This window comes from Martes martes (genome assembly GCF_963455335.1).
Source record: "Martes martes genome assembly, chromosome: X".
NCBI classification, from domain to species: Eukaryota; Metazoa; Chordata; class Mammalia; order Carnivora; family Mustelidae; genus Martes; species Martes martes.
Genome location: NC_137897.1, coordinates 12793186 through 12814074, shown reverse-complemented (window position 1 = coordinate 12814074; position 20889 = coordinate 12793186). Strand labels below are relative to the sequence as shown.

The window sequence follows — 20889 nt, the reverse complement described above, 5'->3', positions numbered from 1 at the left end:
TCGGGAGGTCGAGGAGGGAGCCCCGGCTGCCACGCGCTCTGAACGTAGGCCCCAGGCCGCACGTCCTCCGTGCCCGAGAGCCCTCCCTCGTTCCCTCCCTCCTTCCCTGGATCAGCCGCAGAGGACTGAGAAATACAAGCGAGTCCCAGCACCTCAGCGAACCAGCAGCCCTGGCAGTTCAAACGTCCTTCACTCACTCAGCCCACTGTGAATGCGATCCCTTCGTAGCTCGGAAAGCGGGGCTTTTCCTCCCAACATCGTTCCTCGTCATGAGGTTCAGTTCTTTTCTAGTCGTATTACAGAAGGGCTTGGCTTTTTCAGGCCTACAGAGGGGGCCTGGGTTTAAGTCTGGGAAGTCCCACCCTGGACACACACTCCGGAGCCGCCGCAACGATCAGAATCACGCAAAGACGAAAGCAAACGCTCCGTGCGCCCAGAGGGCTGCCGCGGTCAGCTTGCAGAATTCCGCCAGCTGGTGTTGGAAGGATGGCCTGAGAGGCAGAGCCAGAGGAAAGATCATTTTAAAAGCCCGGAGAGTTCCCGAGAGCCTCACGCGTTAGACCGTCTCTGGACTACAAGTTTGACAAACCGGATGGCCAAGAGCAAGTGGGTCTGAATCACCCAAGTCCCAGACGAGCACAGTGACACCCCGTTCCCGCCACTAGAGCATCAGCCCTGGAGGCTCAGTGGGGACCGTGTCAACCAGCAGACGTGCTGCCGCAGCGGGAGGAGTTTGTGGGCTTGAAGGCATGGAGCAGAAGCTCCTGGCGTAGCCGAGAGGGGCAAGGGGTCAGATGCTGAAGGCGACACAGCCCCCGTCCTGAGCCTCTAAGGCTTTTGCACCCTGTAAGCTGGGAGAGCTGAAGGCAGAAAGGCAGTGTGGCTCCTGGCCCCCGGTGACGGAAGAGCAGCCAGAACCGCCAGGCAGACGTAGGAGCTCGGGGACGGGGACAAGATATGCAGGGGCCCTGGCCTCTTCTAGTGCACTCGCATCCTCAGTACCACTGCGAGCGGCAAGTGCTGAGCACAGACACAGCTCACGGATGGAACTTTGTGCTGCTCCCCTGGGGGCTCGTTTAAGGTCCTGCAGGACATCAGCCCTTCGCTGCTAGCGATCTGCTTATCTGTAGAATGAGGGCAAGTGTTAACACTCGACCATCTGGACGTGCACGTAGACAACCACAAGCTTGGCATAGCGTTTCTTTATCAACTCTAGTAAATTCGTACATTAATGTCATGCAGTGAAAGCAAACAAAATCAAATCTGAGGCCTTGACATTATTGTGGTTTTAAAACTTTATTATATTTTAAAATCTGAAAACTGTAAAACATAGTATTCATACAAACACCTGAGGACTGTTCAACTGGGCACAGCATCTTCACACAATTTGAGAGAAGATCAAGTTTAAAATAGAATCTTGTCTTACAAGAAACAACATAAATGAGTATCATAAATAAAAGCACCTTTTAAATCACATATGCCCAGTAAAGAATTGCATTTGTTTATAAAGCACACTTGGCTTTTGAAAAGGAAGATGTATATTTTTGCCCCTGGTGAACATTTTATTGGCATTTATACCAAATGGCTAATATACTTAGCACCAATTCTCACAGCTTATATTATATCAAATGTTATATAACATAACAAGGTAATAAATAAGAAAACAATGAACAGGTTTCACTTGAACGTTCTAATTTTCTAATTCTTAAAATAAGTCCAAAATGACAAATCAAAGCTAATGTATTTTTCAAAGTTTAGTAGGATAAATGGCTCAGAAAGCAAATGAACTAGAAACATTGCACAGGACAGAGAGCTTCCCTGTATGGAAACCCTGAAGAGTCAGCTGAGAGGTACTAGTGATGGCAGATGATGTGAATATTTTTAACAGAATAAAAACATCTCACTGGATATAGTTCCTCTTTACCTCTGTGAAGTGCAAAGTGCTATCCTTAAATTCAAAAAGAAGACTTACTTGTGTGTATACTTCAGATATAGAATAAAATATAAATATGAAACAGTATTATGAACACAGATAATAAAAATGTATCTTTCAAAAATTTGGACATAGGCATCTTTATAGAGAGATGGGAGCAATGAGTGCCTAGTGAAATGTCCAAGCTTAGGTAAAATATGTAAGTTGTAAACTAAGTATCTCTTGCATAAAATAACCGTTCTATCTAACAATTTATCTAAAAATTGGTAAAAATACTTTAAGAAAGCTTGTAAGGTTGCCTTTTTTTCTTTAAATAGGAACAAATACAACATATATAGAAATAATAATAGAAAGGAAAATACTTTATATGGCTTTCCCTTTTGGGAAGCTGGTAGAACATGAAAAGAACCTTGCAGTAACAAACATAAAAGATTTTAGAAAGATGCTATCTATAGTTGCATCTTAAAGTTTTCTTCTAAGGAAAATCCATGGATTTATTAGAGAACTTTTCAGGCCCTGATATTTTCTCTTTGGGATTCAGCTGTTTTGGTTCCTTAGATAAAGATGAACAGAAATTAGAGGTGTTTCTGTTTCCTGTGTGAAGTACATTTGTAAACTATGCAATAAAAATAATAAAAAGATATAAAGAAAAAACTCCCAATCTAACAAACTGCCAACGCTCACATGTTAAATGGCTTATGAAAGAGTAGACCAGACTATAATGGAGTTCTGCAATTCTGGACAGAACATAGTTTTAGAAGAACCTTCTACACAACAAAAACTTCTAAGGGCAGAAAAACGATTTTACACCAAGATGGCACTGGTCTCCCCTGAATGAAGATCGAGCTAAATTGACACAAACATGTTTTCAGATGACAAAGAATTTTTCTTCTTTAAGCCTATCGATGTAGTGGCACAACTTCACGGCTGTCCCCAGCTTCAGCCCCATGTACTTAATCATCATGTCACTCTTTAGTAGTAGCAGAGCTTTTCCGTCAATGTCCTACAGACAGAAGGAAAGGACAGTGATTAGTTGATAGGTTCATATTTTATCAGAATGGTCCTTTCTTCATATTATATGAACATGTGATACCAATAACAGAGCAGCTCCTTCCAGATGTATATTCTGAGAGTATACACCTGCTTGATGGAAACTATTAAAAATATAATTTGTACAATGAAACACGGTTTGATCATTTATAAATTTACCTTGAATTTTAGGAAGAAAATTTAACCTAATATCTTTTTAAAAATGTATTTTATTTATTTGAGAGAGAGAGAGGGTAAGCACAAAGTAAGGGGGGCAGAGGGAGAGCAAGAAGGGGAGCCAGACACAAGGCTTGATCCCAGGATCCTGGGATCATGACCTGAGCCGAAGGAAGACACTTAACCAACTGAGCCACCCAGGCGCCCCTAACCTAAAATCTTAAAAATGTCCTAAGCATCAAACTACCTACCTTTAAATATTGTGCTGAATAAAATACTGCATATCTATGACAGAGTAAAAACTGTGAATGGTAGAAATGGACTTCAGATGGCCATTAGTTATCTTAGAACGGCTTGGAATACGAGGGTGTTAGCATCCATACGAACTGTACACGTGCTATAGAGTGCTGTCTTGATGTTGAAAGCTAATCAGTTAGTTGTCTGAAGTTGATTAGATGCTTAAAAAATATTTTCTTGCCATATCAAAGAGGGTATGGCTACTAATTTTATTCATCAGGAAACACTGCAAAAACATGACTTCATAGTCACAAGGCATCCTCCTCAAGTTCTTTACTAATAGACTGACTGATGTTGCTGAAACATATTACTTGGTTTTTACAAGTTCTGGTCTAAAAATAAAACCGTACTGTCTGAAAAGACCCGAAACCCTTTACAGTGCTGCCTTTGTCAGGCACTTTCTGTACTTTTCCTACTAAGTACAATAAAAATTAGAACTTATAAAAAATGTAACCCATAATGTTACTTTGTAAATGGCATGAGGCTATCAGCATCCCAAACCATCAACAACCATATAAGGTTAACAGAATTGAGCCAAACGGGATCAGTTGCTGGCTTCATTGGGCATCATAACAAAGAGGACACCCTGTCACACTGTTCCTATTTAAATCCAGCCTCTACCATTTAAGGAGCTAACTTTGGGCCAAGTAACCTTTCTCACATATGGAAAATCAGTTGCTAGGGTTCCCCCACCATCCACACTAATCAGTACCCAACTGAAGGGCCTGCACAGAGGTCATTCAAAAGCATTATGGCACGGCGCCTGGCTGGCTCAGTCCTACAGAATGTGACTCTTGGGGTTGTGAGTTCAAGCCTCCCACTGGGTGTAGAGCTTACTGAAAGAAAGAAAGAAAGAAAGAAAGAAGCATTATGGCAGGAAAACCAAATCAAAATATACATTACCTGTTGCCTGAAGAGGTCAGCGATGGGGGTGAGTGTCTGAGGATCTGTTTGTTTCAGATACTGGATCACTTCCTCCACAGACCAGGTTGAAGGGTCATCCGGGAAGCTTTGTTTTAGGATATCTGGGTCAGTTCCAGCTGGTGAACTTGTAGCTTCAATGGGGGAAAAAGACAAATCAAACCTGACCTGATCATTATCCCAAAAGAAGAGATGTTAGGTAGGGAGAAATGCCCTTGCATCAAGGACGTTGAGGATTATAGATCAAATAGTGCTACTTGTCATGTGTCATTTCACACTCACCAAAGTTGGGCAGGATACAAGGAGATGAGGCAGTATGGCCAAAGCACTTATTTTCCATTAGAGCTGGATAAGTCATCATCTCAGAGTTATGCACCGGACTGGGCTCACCTTGATCCAGAATGGATCCGGGTGCTACTGTACAAGCTCGAGTAGGTGAGAACATGTGGCTGTTATGGCCCTCTGGACTGGGACAGTAGGGCACGGTAGGGCCCTGTGTCAGATCATCAGGTGTGAAATATGGCTTGTATGAATGTGAAGAATACATGGAGGGAAGTGTTGGGCTCTGGCTCAGATTCAGCTCCTGCTCCTGGAGGAGCGACTCCGGATCCCGTTCTGGGGACCCCTCCTCTGAATGGTAGGGTGTTCCTATAGGATTGCTCGGGGAATCATTTGGGGGCCTTTCCACCGGCACAGTTGGGCTATAACTTTCAGGGTAAGAGAATGAAGAAGGAGGTTCCTTCTTCCTCATTTTCTGCAATCTGATCTTTCTGGAAAGCAGGTAATTATAATTTTTAAAAGCATATCCAAGTGGCTTCTGAAATGACACAAACCCAGCATAAACTGTCAGTGAGTAAAAAAGGAAACAAAATAAGTAGTAAATATAAATTTTTTTCAGGAAATACTGCTTTACATTACTAAATATATATGCTCTATTTTGATTATATGATTTTTGTTCCTCTTCAACCCTACATTTTAACTGAATTTTATACATTGTGTTTATAAACATAAAACTATTCATTGTCATACACTTCTCAAACCTAAACTTAAGCATTTTCCCAACAAGTTTCAGTCTCCCATCTGCTGCTACAGCAAGAATCAATTTGGCCTTGCTAATCTCATAGTTAATAGTTCTCTCTCATTTCTAACTCACTGGCATCTTTAGAAGCAAGAGGTCTATTGCAGTTGTGAAAATATTTTTGTTAACACTCACGCGATTCTGCCACAGTGATTTCACACGAAAACGGTGGATTTTTGAAACTTTTCCATGAATGACATCAAATTTCTTATCCAGGTTTTGAATAGCATCGTAGATGACCTATTATAATATAAGCTATTAATAGTTTCTATTCTAAAAGTAACATAAGAATACCAATAAGCCGAATTTTGACTGCTAGAAACAAAGAAAAGTTCTCAAGCTGTCAGAACCAGATGCCTGGTTTTGGTGACACAGAGCGGAGCTGGCGGAGATAAGGAGCCCAACCTCCTACTCAACAACTCCAGGCCATGCGGGCATTTAAAAAAGCTTTAATATTGGAAAGTAAATGTACCACCATTCTTATAAGCCACCATATTTATGATGGAGTCGTTTTATATCAAGGAAGGGGCTCTTTTAGAAAAGAAAGCTTCAAATCTGCTAAAAAAGGCCAAAGAGCCTCTTTCCATATAACCATGGTGAGAATTCAGAGGCAGTGAGCATTCTGTGCTGGAAAGAACAGTGAGCCAAATATAAGACGTGACTTTTGGCTTCAAAGTATTTCAAAGATAAGGTAATCAACAATTAACCTTATAAAACCTTCGAGTATGTGTTCCCTATTGGCCAACCAGGTTTGTGACTAAAAAAACCTGAGAATTTTTCAAATATACAGAAATTTCATTCAGGCCCAAAATACACTTACACAGGAGGCCAGGACCATTTCCTTATTCATTCACTCAAATAAACACTTACTGAGGGCCTACTTACTACCTCTCGGAACTGCCGTGCTAGGTGCTGGGACTGTGGACAGAAAGGAAAACAGGGAAACGACGAGAGCCTGCCCTAAGGAACGGCCAGGTGAGTTGGGGAGAGGGGATTTCAATAAAGTGATGGGCAGCCTAAAGCAGCGGTTTTCAAAGTGTGGTCTTGGACCAGTAGCATCAATGTCTCCCACTGGCTTGTCAGAAATGCCCCATGACCCACAGCACACTTGCTACATCGGGAACTCTGAGAGCAGGGGCAGCGATCTGCTTTCACGAGCCCTCCAGGTAGTTCTGGTGCATGATCAAGTGACCCACTGACCTACAGCACTGGGGTAAACCGTGCAGGCTTTAGGGGAACACACTTGGGTGCAAAGACTAGCGTTCTGCCGCTTATCAGCTGTGTGACCTTGGGCGAGTCACTTAACTTCTCTGTGCCTTAATTTCCTCATGTATAGAATCCAGATGAGACTCTCAGAGTTCTCTCAAGGACAAAGTGAGGCACGGCGGTGTGATGTTAGTACTCCCATCCTAACAACAATACTACGTGACAACCCGCCCAGTAGTGCTCAACCATCCGTCAATAGTCATATTATTGTTGTGACTCTGATGGCTACGACACAGGTAAGAATGGGAGGCCACGTGTGCACAGCACAGCAAGACCGAACCCAGGCTGGCAGTCGTGGCAGTGTTGTCAGAGGAGATGTCCCCGTTGAGGATTAAAAGACGAGACGGTGTTCACTAGGTAAAGATGCATGGAAGGGCAGAGAGGGCAGAAGGAACAGTAGATTCAAAATACCCAGAGAGAACCCAGAAGTCAGATGCGTCGACAGTGAACATAAATGACGTTCAAAGAGCTGGGTGTCTTAAGGGAAGGAGAGAGAAGGCATGACAGAAACAGGGATGGGAGGCCCCAAGCGGAGGTGAAGCTGTGGGAGGGGATGCGGAGAGTGATGGAGACGGAAGCCGAAGGGCCAGGAGGTGGCCACTGACGACGGGAAGCGTCCCGGCACAGCGAAAGAGGCTCAGAGGCAGAAAACAGCACCGCCTTAGCCTTAGAGAGGGAGACGCCCGAAGGACAGATCCCAGCCTAGTGGCTGGCTGTGGGGAGAGGAATCGCGACTCAGAGGGATTCGGGCCTCACGCTCCACCCCACCTTGGCCTCCCTGGAATAAGCAGCGAGGGCTTGGGGGGGACGGAGAGGGAGCTGACCAGAGCGCTGGCGAAGGGCCACGGGACAGTGGAGGGATCCCGGAGGGCGCCCCCTCCGCTTCCCAGCCTGCACGGGGCTGGAGTCTTCCTAAAGAGGACACCGGGCAAGGACAGAAGAAGAAAAGGTGGACGTGTGCAGCGACTGGTCCAGACCGGTAAGGGAAGGGGTGGAAGAAGGGAGCGAGCTCGCACACTGGGAGAAACGGGGAGGATCCCCGATGGTCCGTTTCGGGGCTGTGACTTGGGACCCCGGGCCCTTCTCCTCCTCCACGTTCTAGCCCACCACATCTTGCACCGTCGCTCAGAAAGAAGGCCCTGGCAGAGCAGCGGCAGCCCGGGGGGTCGTGGGTGCTTACATGAGATGAGGCAGGCCGGGGATGGCCCTGCTGGAAATCAGAAACCCCCTCCCACCGCCCACCCTCCGTACCTCCTTCCCCAAAGACCTGCTATGTCCCCTTGAAGCGGTCCACTTCTGTTCTCAGTAACAGTGATAAAGACTCACCTAAACACGCTTTACTTAGGCGGGGTAGCTCATCTTAATCCAACAAACTTTGTATGTTAACAACTATTTTTTAAAAAATAAACTTCCATTACCTCTAGAGGATGCAGCTCACAAAATCCTTGATAATTACCCCCATCAATCTCTACCAGCATGCTAACTTTTACAAAATCCCCTCAAAACTACGTAAGATATACTCTTTAAAAAACAACAGTATGCTGCCATTTTTTCAATTAAGAAATCTCAACAATGTACTTAGACACATACTAATTTTTTTCTATATCAATTTCTTTCAAAGATTTTGTAGGGAAAATTAATTCAATATCAAACAACATAACATACATTTCTTCAGTTAATGGCTTTTAAAACAAAGCTATAAAATGTACATATTGGTATTTCGAAATTTTCACCTGGAGGTGCTATTCTAACTAGAAATTACTAAAAATTATTACAATGAGGGGATAATCTTAGGTAATTTGATACAGCAAAATTTCAATTAATTGTACACTTTTACATGAGATAAAGGGAATTTTAACTTAGTATTTCAGAAAACTACATTTGAGAAACAGAATTTTGTACCTGACAATGAGTGAGGACATCCTTAACAGTTTTTTGTTGTTCTTCATTGTAGGATGTGTCAGACAGCACAGTTTCCTGCTAATATTTTAAAAGTTAAGTAGTTAATGCTTTACTTTTATAAGAGCCAAATTCAACCAGGAGGAAAAAAGCACTTTACATTTATTTATTTAAATTGTTTTTATTTGTCACCAACTTTCCAAAAGGATTCAGAAGTCTTAATCTCAAGCAGAAACAAAATAAAAGAAAAGCTCACATTAATATGAAAATGAAAATGACAACTGCTAATTGAGAGAGGAAATAAGAATTTATTATATCAGAAGGACCTAGGTTTCAAGTTTTGTACTGAAAATGAGTATAAACTGCTCTGAACTTCCTGCTACCTAAGGAAAAGGGAAGTAAAATGGTTATATGGTTACTGTCTAAGGAAAGGAAGCAAACAAGTTCAGGAGAGACCAATATTCTTTGGGTTTGAGTTTAGAGGAACTCCACAGTATAGGCAGAATTTAAGCCTTTTTCTTTAAAATGGTTAAGTGTTAATATATTTGGCAAGTGGCAATTAACATTACTTACATTATTGACATATGCAGTGTTTGGTTCATATGCATAAAGAACAGTGTTATCATCATCATAAGCAGGTATTCGTGTTCTTATCTAAGGAAGATGTATTAACAAATTAAAAGGAAAGATGAAAGATAGAACTGAAAGAAAAACTGAGGACTTCAATTTCACTTTTAAGACGCTCCAAAAGCTATTGGTGAATATCAAAGGACCTCTGTCCACTGTAAATACTATGACTACATGAAAAGATGTACCTGCAAAACTGTTTTCTCATTATCCGAGCTTAAGGTATCATTGAAGATATCATTTACATTTAAGATACCATTTTCTATTGAGCTTAACCTCTTGTGTAACTCAGGGTTGAAAGACTAGTCTAGTAACCTGGCACCAGAACTGCTGCAAACCTAAGTATTTTTAACCATGAACAAGGAAGCAGGTTACATGGCTTTTGATTTTTAAATAATCCAACAGTGCCACTCTGTGGACAAAAGAAGAAACACTTAAGTATTTACTTTTCTTGATAAATTAATCACCTTAAAACTTTTTTTTTTGAATAGGACAGTTTATAAATAAACGAATATACAACAAATAAGCATTAGATTTCATTTAAATACAGTATTCTAAGAATGAATTATAAACTATAGGAATAATGTTAAAATAAAGACAGAAGCTATGTAGTCTTTGTTTCAAAAAGCATAACCAAAACAATATAGAAAGGGCTATAGATTAGTTCTTATAAAAATATACCATGTATAGTGCCTTATGTTTTTCAAACTTCTTTCACATACTTATGTCAGAAAGCAATTCTCAGTAGGCAGTTAACATTATGTCCAAAATTGAAAAGATACTGGGGCTGATAGAAGTTAAGAGAATTGCCCACAGCACTTAGGTGGCATTAATACCCACATCCTTATTTAAGTAAAGAAATGTTTTTTCTGTTAAGCCAAATTACATATAGTTTAATAATCTATATTTTTACTCACCTTCAGGAATCAAGAAACAGCAGAATGTGACAGAATTGTACAACAGCACAATCAAACACAATCAAACAAACAGCACTGTTTGGCAAGATTTTCATACAGTCACCTAACCCTATGAGCTAGCACTGCAGCTGCTGAGTATTTACCCGATAGAAATGGAGTTCACAAAAAACTTGTACGTGAATGTTTGTCACAGCTTTTAAACCACTGTCAAAGCTCATGAAGTTGTTATTTCTGAATTCCACTCAATGAAATTAAATTCCATTTAGAAAAGAAATAGAGCACAGTGAAAAGAACAAAGACAGATTTACTTGAAATACAAACCACATCAACTTCACTGGAGCCACTGGACATCTTTTTTGAGCAACAGCAGCATTCCTCCTCCTCCGAGTGGGCCCTACTTGTATTTAAAGTTGCTGGTGGGTTTATTTGTGAAATTGCCTGGTCACCCAGGGCTGGTAAACCACCTACTCCTAAAAAGCAAGACATAAAAAAGTTACTTCACACATTACCATCATCAACTTAATAGGGATATGTTCTCCAAATGCCAACTCAAACTGAACCGGAGTCCTGGCTGAATTTTAGGGTAACTCTTCCAGTAGTGACTTAGAATAAACCTTTAAAAACTGAAGAGCTATGCTGTCACACCTAGATATAAGGATCAAGATCATGCACAAATTCTAAATTGTGAAGTAAATACTTTACAACTGAAAGGCTACAGAGTAAATGCTGGAAAAAATGAACAAGAGAGCACAATTCCTAACTGCTTTTTGCAAGGCGCCGAGGGGCACTTGGGTGGCTCAGTCAGTTGAGTGTTGGACCCTTGGTTTCAGTTCAGGTCATGATCTCAGCATTGTGAGACTTGAGTCCTGTGTCTGCTTGGGTTTCTCACCCGTTGCCCCTCCCCCAGCTAGTGCTGTCTGTCTCTCTCCCTCAGATAACTAAATCTTTAAAATTAAAAAAAAAATTCTCTTTCTCTCCCTCCCCCCACACACTTATGCTCTCTCTCTAAAAAAAAAAACCCCAAAACCTCCAATTTCAGGTATAACTTCAATTTTTATTTTTTAAACCGTTTGTTTTATTCTGATTATAAGACTAATAATAAATAATGAAACTGTTGTGTTTTCATACAAAGGAAGCCTACAGAGCAATGAGAATGAACCAACTCTTGCTACACATGAAGAGAATCTCACACCCATAAACGTGAGTAAAAGTCAGACACAAAAGAGAACATACTATATGATTCCATTGATCTAAAGCTCAAAAACAGGCAAAAATAATCAATGGTGGGATAAGTCTTCCCAAACCAATACTTTTAGATATACTGTAGTCACTCTAACAAGTTTCTCGTTTTCTATCTTGCAGATGGGCCATGATCTACGTAAGCAGTCCCCAGTTAACAGATATCTGACAAAGAACACTGTGGAGCAGTCTCGCACCTCTACTTGAACTCTCAAGGAGTAAGAATATTGAATTCAAATTTCCCAACTCTGATAGTATTTCCTATAATCTCATTGTATTCCTAACAATTCTGTTTGATATTTTATATGTGTAATTTTTCATTACATATGTTTTACTATAGAAAATTTAGAATATACCACAAGATACAGACAGTAATACCGAACAGATTTTACAGCCAACCCTGTGCCAGGCAAGGTTCTAAGCACTTGTTAACTCATTAGTATTCCTGACAACCTTGTGGGGCAGGCTCTGTTATTTTATCCCCATTTTTCTTAAGAGAAAATTGAGGCTAAGTAAGTTTAAATAATTTATCCAGGTCTCATAGCTAGTAACTGGTGCAGTTTGGCTCCAGAATCAATGGGCTTTACTTACTCATTATTAAAATCACCTGGAATCCCTTCTCTAACATTATCAAAATGAAACCCGAACTCCTACAATAGCCTACGCAGTCCTTACACAGTCAGAAGTCTCCACACCCTCAAGTGAGATCACCTTTTACCACTTGTCCCCTTGTTCTTAGCCTAAAATATTTACTTTCTGGCCTTTTAGAGACAAAGTTTGCCACCACCGTTATAGACTCTTAAAATCAGACAATTCTCTACTGGATAATTACACTGCAGCCCAAACTTGGCTGTAGTTAGACATAGATGCAGCAGTCATTGAATCCACGACTAGACTCCAGACATTTCTACCTCTGTGGCACATTTATAAATCACCAATGTTGTACTCTTTGAACCTCTCACTCTTGTCATGACCTCTACCCACAATACCCTGCTGGTTCTCCACCTAGGAGAACCTATTCAACTTCAAAGCTCAACTCAAGTTCCATCTCCACAAAGCAAAGATGCTAAGTCATCCCATCCGAAAGTGACACTGCTTTCCCCAAAGTACCAGAACACTCACACAGTAATGCTTTTGAGGTCATCGTTACAGAAAGGGAAACATCAAACAGCCTAAAGACCTTAGGCTTGGGGCCAGAATACCTCAGTTTGAGATCCCAGCTCCTCCACTTATTAGTTGCGTGACTTCCCTGTGCTTTTTTTTTTCTTTTTTAAATCTGTAAAATGGCGATACTAGTACGGACCTCACACGGAGTTATGAGGATTAAATGAATTAATACACATCAAATGCTCACCATCACGACCGGCATAGCAAAGGCACCCACTGTTCGCAACTGTTATTTCATTATTTGGGTATTCATAACATCCTCCCAATAGAACTATTTGTCATGGAGCACAAGGACAATAAATACTCAGGGTCAAAACATGTAATTTTCATTCACATTGCACCTGTATACTGCAGATATAGCAACCATTTCTGGTAAACAAATTTTATATACCAGGACATAATGCAAAGAACTGGACTTTAAAAATACTTTAATCCATATCCAAATTGCAAAATTTGCTATTTTGCTTCAAGCAGGTATTTAACCTCTCTGTGCCTCAATTTCTAAACTCGTGAAGTTGGAATGATAACTACTTCACAGAGCTGTGTAAGACCAAATGATACAGTTAAGCCCTGAGTATCATGTCTGGTTCACAGCAAGCACAGCATCAATTTTAGTTCCTTTCCCTTCTTCTCATAAAATTTTCTGCAACAATTTCTTAGAGCCCAATCATGACTGGATTATGCAAAATTAATTAAAATAACTCATTAAACTCAAAATCCCGCAGAATGAGTTTACTTAAAATGAAGCTCATTTGTATTTTACCACAGAAAACCTAAACTCTTGATAACATAAGAACAAGAAGCCATCTGATTTTTTAAAAGGCTTTTAAAAAGGCATTTTAAAGGCATTTCAAAGGCTTTTTTAAAAGGCATTTTTAAAAAGGCATTTCAAAGGCATTTTTCAAAAAAGTCATTTGAAGATTCAGCTTCCAAAGTTCCAAAGCATTCACTTATCTCATCAACTGACCGAAAACGTTAAGGCTGAAAACAGCGTTTCACCCAAAAACTACTGTCCGTATCGAACTTAAGCGACCACAAAGTTGTCCGATGGAAGATAATGCCGCCCAAACTGTATCCCATCACCCAGCACTGAATCGAGCCCATGCCTTGTTTTTATGGAACGCCATGAAGAAAAGTTGCTTGTAAAATCACTGTTTGTAAATATTAATGTAGTTTAAAACTCTAGAGCAGTCCTAATTTGGGGAGAGCGAGAGGAGGGAATGAAGCGATCACTAACGAAGTTATCAAACAATCATGCCTTTATTTTCTTTTGCCTCGCGTTTATATATTCTACATACAATAAACCAGGAAGACTGCACTCTCACTGATCAAACGAGGTTACCAAGAAAGCCTCAAAATCAACGTTTCAATCTCAAAAAAATGTTCCAACAAATCAACTCGCTAGTTCGTCAGTTCTTTAAACTCAAAATTCTGTATGAAGTCTCAGAGTCTTGGTAGTTCCTCGCTCCGCGCCCCGCCCCCCCGCCCAACACACCTTCGCTGAGGAAGAGAACGGACGGAAAACGAACTACTTGTCTCAGAAAGTCAGCACAAAGTACTCAAAAAGCGGCCAAATCTCAAAAGTTCATAGCCGCTGCTCTCCGGGACAGGAGGTGGGAACCACCCGGAACCACCCCCTCTGCGCGATCCCGAAAATCATGTTCTTTTCCTTCCCTCAGGGCAAATCCTGTCTGGCCCCGCCCCCCCCGCTCCGCCCCGGAGCTTCCCAACCGTCAAACCAAACCGTACCTCAGCGGTTTTTCGCGCACAACCGAGGGGCAAGAAAGTTCAAGGGAGGAAAAAGTGCCACTAAACAGACCTGTTCTGCCATCAGGACCTGCCCCACTGCCCGCCCAATGGCACGGGGCCCGATTAATGTCAGCCAGCTTTCCGGATTATCAACGGCCTAAGACCGTTAACTTCTACAGCTTCACGAACCGTTCTCCCGCCGGAAGTCGCGCTCGACCATTTGAGGCGCTTGCCTCGAGGACCCCGGAAGCTCCGGAATACGCGCGCATCCGGGAGCACGTGGCACGCTATAGCTCACAGGGCTCTTAGCCAATCCGGCAAGCGCCTGCGTAATGGTTGGGGGGGTGAAAGGAACGTTGCTAGGGAGACAGCCGAGGGGAGGGGCTTTGCGTCCCATTGCGCGGCCGGCAGTGCCCGCCCCCGAGCGTCTGTAGCTGGGCGTTCCGGTTCAGATTTCCGCTCGCAAAAGCTGATGGGATCGGGACCCGGCGCTAGACCAGAGGCGCGAGCCTCCGGTGCTGAGAGGTGTTTCTGCGGCTGCGCAGGGGTGCTGGCGCGCACGCGCGGGCTTTTCTTCCAGCGCTGGAGACGCTTCGTGGAGAAGGCTGTGCGGGGTGAGGCTGCCGTGTACCTGGCCTGCCCACTGTCATTGGTTGGTTTTCGAACATTTTGGTTTTTTAAATGTAATTCTGTCTCTCGCCTTCCCGTCACAGACGTCGACTTTGGCTGTGTCCTAGGTGTGCTTGTTTTTGCTGGAATTCGAAGGAGACGGCATGGGGCCTTATTTGTGGAGGCTTGGTACAAACGGGGGAAAGTTATTTTAAAAAGTTGTTACCTCGTGGAGAAGTAACATAGACCCTGGAGCCAGATTTACAGGGGTTCACCCCAGCCCCAACATTTCGTCTTTCCATGGCTTTGGGAGAGTCAGGTAACGGCTCTGTGCTTGCGTTTCCCCGTCTGTAAAATGGGCACAATGTGGGGAGTACATGAGTTTGAGTAAGCAAAGCACTTAGAACACTATCCAGGACATAAATTTGCTATGTAATAAAGGGCACATGACATTTATTTAGTGGCGTATTGTAATATGTATATCGAGGCTGCCCATCTTCGGAACGAGGCACAGTCTTGAGTAATTATTAGAAGCAAAGCAGGTGAGTATTGTAAAGTAAAGCCATAAATTTTTTCCTGGCTCACAGAGGAGCTACAAGGAAAGTATAGTAGCTGTTGGAAATTTATTCTTCTCTCAAATACAAAACGAGATTAGAGAGGCACCTGGCTGGCTCAGTCAGTAGAGCGTGTGTGATCTCTGGGTCATGAGTTGGAGCCCCACGTTGGGTGTTGAGATTACTTTTTTAAAAAAACAAAAACCCAAAACCCAAAATGCGATTAGAGCTCATTATACATTATTTATTATTTTTTCCACCTACTTTTGCTATAGCAGTTACCTTCCTTTATGTCCAGTTCCCTATAAAACACTTGCTGTTTGTGAAACCCCAAGAATGCAATTACATAATCCAAGAGAAACTGGTTGTTTAATTGCAGTCACGTTTATTTGCAGTTTCTATACACACTTTCTAGGTAATCAAACTTTTCTGGTACATTTTTTTGAGAGGGGTTCACAATGAAACTGTCACCATTTTTACTAAAAATAAATACAAGACTTAAAGTGTTGCACAGCTCTAAAATATACAAAGGCTTGAATTGAATGTAAACGTTGAAAACATCTTACAAAAGAAACCATTTCTGCAACAATTTAAAAAGTTCATATTTACAAATATTACAAAAATACAAAATGGATGCAAGTCCATAAACCATTGTCTTTTTGGCCAGCATGAACTGGTTCTAGTACCAAAATAGTTACACTGTAACCTTCTTTATAGTTTTAAATCTTTGTCATGATCTAATTCTCTAAGTCTGCCATCTCTGCAGCAAATGTACTCAGTCACTGACCTTTGGCAAGAGCAAACAGTGTGTTTTGTTTGCTACAACTAGTCCATGTCCTCTACTTAGCCAAAAACAAAAAAACCCCAAAACACAAAAAAACAAAAAGGAAAAAAATTTTCCCCCACACAACATAGACATGTTGCATAAACATAAAAGAACAAAAAATTAGCATCAGTGCAAACAACAGAAGAAAAGTTTGGATTGATGTTTTTCATGATACCTAATGTGTGTACCCTGCTTCAAAACGGCAGTAATGTTGAAGACAGCCCTCTAATTCTTGGTCTTATATGCTATGTAATAAAGCCATGTAGAATATTCCAGATTAATAAGGAATTCTTTACTTTTTCTTTTTTTTTTTACTCAGTTTGTTAATACTCTTAACACAGTGAATTTAAAATCCATCATTACTTGGGTTTTTTTTTTAAATCTATGAAATATAAAATAGAGAAACTCTGCTATAGATTTTTAGAGTAAACAAAATAAGTAAAACTATATTATAAGGGTTAGTTCTGTGATCATTACATATAGAAGGAATCTTATTGCCTCACAATTCAAGTCAGTATGTATTTTAAAAAATATATGGTACCATTACTTAAATTGATGTCAATAATAAAAAGGTGACATATTTATTAAAGCCAATTCATGTGTTTCTTATTCAAGATTTAGAATCACTTTTAAAGCCCACATACCTTTCTTTACGCTTAAAAAACCCCTAACTACACAAAAGCCATACTGCAAACGAACTGCTTTTATGAAAATTACAAAAGATCACCTATTGTGACTGGAAATGACGGTTTCTTATAGCATTTGTCTAAAAACTTTCTTTTAAAATTTTGCCAAGTGTACTTTTCAAAGCATGAGAAAAAGTTATTCATGTTCCCATGTGGTGTCAAACCATGCTGGTTTTCTTGACTAATGGGTTCCAATGAGAAATGATGGTCCATTTTTTTTCAAACCCCCAAACATTTTTCTTTTAATAAAAAGTATAACACTTTGTAAATGTTCAAATGTACCCTTTACCAGGTAGCTTATCTATCCCAGCGCAAGCACCCGCACCCACACCCACACATCCACACACACACGTTCTCCCTCCTCTACCCCACCACCCCCAGCACATATTTTACATACAAAGATGACAAATTAAGAAATACAATTTGATAGTGAAAACAAATAGTAGAAGACAGACATTTTTTTTCTTTACAAACAAACAAAAACCCAACAGCAATCAGATTTTCTAATTCTCAATCTATAACACCTTAGAAAGTATTTCTATTGAAAGACAGCATCCTCTTAGACCAGGCTTTCTCCTTCATATGGTATGAGTTAAACCAAAGCCACAAACCCCCTTTCACACATCCTACTTTCCCAAATACCACCTGCATAAACTTAAAGCCAGCTGCTTATCAATTTCTTGGTAACTCTGGTCTGTTCTATCATTCTAATGACATTCTATTCTTTTATAGGCCATATCCCTTCTTAGTTCTCTCTACTTTCTACCTTGTCCCATTCAAAACATATTTTAAGTACATAGCTGCTTATATTTCTGACATATTTCAAACATTAGTATCAGTTCACGTTAAAATCAGAGGTGTAAGAATCATTTACAGATTTCAACTTGTAACTACCTTTTTTTCAGTTTTAAGACAAGAAAATTCAAGTAATTTCAAGTAATTCAGCTTGTTTCCCTGCCTTCATTGTATCAGAGCACTCACCCTGACATTTCCTTTCCCACCCACCACCCTCCCCTTTTGCCATCAAGCAGATAATAGTAAAATCAGACAAAAACTCATTTGTATGTAGCATTGTGAACCAGAGCTGTTCCCCATTCCCAGTTTAACAGTGAATATAAATAATGCCTATACACATACCTATTTCCCAACTATATTGTTCACAGTGTCATTTCTGTTACTTTTTTTAGGTAGCATGAATCTCATCAGCACAGAGAGAAAGCTTCACTGAAAACTCATTGCAGGTATTTACTGATAAATCAATAGCTCTGTGGCATGCTTATGTTTTATTTTTGTTAGTTAAAGAAACTGGAGCTAATTACTAAACTGTTTAAGGAGTTTATAGTCATTAGATGATGACTGTTTATGTCCCCAGTAGCCTAATATAAAACATAACCTAAATTAACTATTGTTTTCCATATTCATTCTCTTTAAAGCAATCCACTGAAAAAATAAAAATCTAAAAGACACTGTCAAATGTTCTTCAGGGCTTTGTGTTGAGAATGTTGATTTTTCTCATTGATTAAAAAAAATCAAAAGCATGCTTTTCATTCTGTCCAAATTACCACATGGCAAATCATAGCCATGTGTTACTATTCACTTGTTTGGTGCTGCAATTTGTCACAAAAATGGCTAGGTCTGAATTCATTATTTTAAATTAATCACATTTCAGTATATGACCTCAAGATTTTCTTTATTTCACCAGTTTAAAATTCATAATTGAGGTTTATCACTCAGAAAATCATATTGGTGGACATTTAAATATGGTATTTTATATGAAAATGGTATTCACAGAATACAGTTATTACACTTTATTTGTTGTGTTCTATAAACAGTTGGTGTGTGGTAGATAATTGGCCACATGTCCACTCGTCATTGATAAATCTATTTACACATTTTTATCAAAAATATGGTATTTACACGTGTGTAGTTCTTTCTTCTGAATTTTGCTTTAGTTCATTTTAATGTAAAAAAATACCAAACCTCCAGAGTAATTTCATCTTCTTAAGAATTATGACAGTGAGGGCTTTGTTTTCTGAATAGGCAGCTCTGGGAAAACTTTGTCTAGGTTTCATGAAAAGCAGACATTTTCAAATTCTATATTATCAAAAGGAATGAGATTGGGTAAATCAAACTTAGCTAAAGAAAAATATGAAAGACAGTGCAGCTACTTAAAAATGTGGAAAATAATCAAGAAGGACCATCTTCCATTTCCCCAGCCAATATTTAGGAATTTGTTGGTAAGCAGTGATGGTACCCCATGGTGTGCTGACTTCTCCCCAGTCCTCTCTTCTGTTCCTACATCCTCACACGACTAAGGGTTTTGGCCTTTGACAGCCAGCCTGGCCCGGGCTACCTATGTTGAGCTCTGGGAGGATCGGTCGTCATGTGGGCTCCCATCAGAATTTTCTGTCTCGCCCTCAGAGATGGCCTGCATGGGCGCATTGTACAGCCTGCAGCGGACGCTGTAGCGACTGCTGCTGGCCGCAGGGGGTGCTCGGGAGCGGCCAACCCTGGAGGAGGCCGAGGTGGCAAAGTTCTTTGAGGAAAACCCTTCCACATTAACTCTAGGGGAGCAGGGAGAGAGTGGGGACAGTGCCTCGGCCCCAGGGGCCCCCTGATGAGCCTCATGGGTGCTTTGTGGGGACTCAGCTGTGAGCTCTCCAGGAGGTTTGGGCAGGATGGGACTCTTGAGGATCTCAGTAGCAGACATGCGGTAACTAGAATCCGAGCGACTTCCTTTCTTGAGGAGTAACAGCTTAAACTCTTCGTTGGACGTGTTGGATTTCTTGGCATTTCGGTAGATGAGGCCCGGGGACCTCTGGCTGTTGGGGGTGGTCACGTTGCTGTTGGGCGAAGTGCCAGAACCAGCGCTGTTGCTGCTACTGCTGCCAAGAGAAGCCCTCGATTTGCTTCGAGCCGACATATCCCCGGAATCTTTTCTTCCAAGGACTTTTCTCTTAGACCTTCCAAGAAAAGGAAAAACCTCAGTCCGCATACATTTTTCTGAAACTGGAAGTGTTAAGTCACATTCATGCATTGTCCGTGAAGAGCAGTGTACCCTGTATGATTGGCGAGGTGGCATTAGGACACTGGAGGTGAGGAGGGAGATACATTCCTTGCCCTTATAGCACTCACGGCCTGAGGGAAATTCTCCAATAACCAGTGGACTGAAATTAGGTTCTGTAAATGACCATCTCACATAATGACTCGTGTGGAGGCTGGAGCTAATAGAGGAGGACTTACTGGGATGTTTTACAAGAGTATGAGAAAATATTGCTGTCTGACTTCCGGTTAGAGTGTAGGCAGTGAAGGACTGTAGCTTTCTCGTATTAAATCTGTCTCTGGGGACGCCTGGGTGGCTCAGTCAGTTAAATGGCTGCCTTTGGCTCAGGTCATGATCCCAGTGTTCTGGGATCAAGCCCCACATCAGGCTCCTTGTTCGGCGGGGAGCCTGCTTCTCCCTCTGCCTCTGCCTGCCACTCTGCCTGCCTGTGCACTCACTCTCTTTCTCTCTCTCTCTCTCTCTGAAAAATAAATAAATGAAATCTTAAAAAAAAAAAAAAAAAAAGAAAAAAATCTGTCTCTGCATTACATATTAAATGCTCTGATGTGTGGGGTCGGCTTCCAGTGAGTACGAGAAGAGCAAAGTGGATAGAGGTGTGGATGGGACAGGATTAGCCGTAGGTTGATGGTGGACAGGCTTGGGTAACGGGTATGTGTATCTGGGGAGGTATGTTATACTATTCTGTCAACTTTTTAAATTTCTCCCTCTAAAGAAATTTCTTACATGACTTTTTAAATCAGTCAATCGATTTTTGGCAAAAAATTGTAAAGACAATTGTCTGTAGCTGCTTAGTGACAGCAGTGTTATCACTCAGTAAATCAGCTTTCTGTGAGAAGCTAAAAACCTAGACT

General features: G+C 41.1%; 2 protein-coding genes and 1 long non-coding RNA gene across 6 annotated transcripts in view; 1 reads left to right on the top strand and 2 right to left on the bottom strand.

Annotated features, from left to right (window-relative positions):
- Positions 1 to 1281: 1281 nt before the first annotated feature.
- Positions 1282 to 14495, bottom strand: SCML1 (Scm polycomb group protein like 1). Its single transcript, XM_080795222.1, has 8 exons — positions 14370 to 14495; positions 10466 to 10614; positions 9174 to 9254; positions 8604 to 8681; positions 5571 to 5675; positions 4640 to 5174; positions 4340 to 4491; positions 1282 to 2936 (listed from the first exon to the last, which is right to left on the bottom strand). The coding sequence occupies exons 2-8, from the start codon at positions 10493 to 10495 to the stop codon at positions 2802 to 2804; spliced, it is 1116 nt and encodes a 371-aa protein (XP_080651348.1). The 5' UTR covers positions 10496 to 10614; positions 14370 to 14495; the 3' UTR covers positions 1282 to 2801.
- Positions 14496 to 14760: 265 nt separating this feature from the next.
- The window catches only part of LOC308336904, a 51493-nt gene continuing 45364 nt past the window's right edge, over positions 14761 to 20889 (top strand). The window contains exons 1-2 of the long non-coding RNA XR_013966277.1: positions 14761 to 14951; positions 18162 to 18215. This is a non-coding gene — a long non-coding RNA (uncharacterized lncRNA). The remainder of the gene's footprint in view (positions 14952 to 18161; positions 18216 to 20889) is intronic.
- The window catches only part of NHS (NHS actin remodeling regulator), a gene marked incomplete at both ends in the record, with an annotated part of 329842 nt that continues 328280 nt past the window's right edge, over positions 19328 to 20889 (bottom strand). For all 4 annotated transcript variants that reach the window (XM_080794774.1, XM_080794775.1, XM_080794776.1 and 1 more), the window contains one exon: positions 19328 to 19937. In XM_080794774.1, coding sequence (XP_080650900.1) covers positions 19328 to 19937 — 610 coding nt within the window. The remainder of the gene's footprint in view (positions 19938 to 20889) is intronic.

Coding starts and splice junctions, on each gene's coding strand:
- SCML1 (XM_080795222.1), bottom strand. CDS start 10,495: ATGTCCAGTGGCTCCAGTGAAGTTGATGTG. Junction 8,682..9,173: donor ACACTGCATATGTCAATAAT/GTAAGTAATGTT, acceptor TTAAAATATTAG/CAGGAAACTGTGCTGTCTGA. Junction 5,175..5,570: donor AATCACTGTGGCAGAATCGC/GTGAGTGTTAAC, acceptor GTGTCATTTCAG/AAGCCACTTGGATATGCTTT.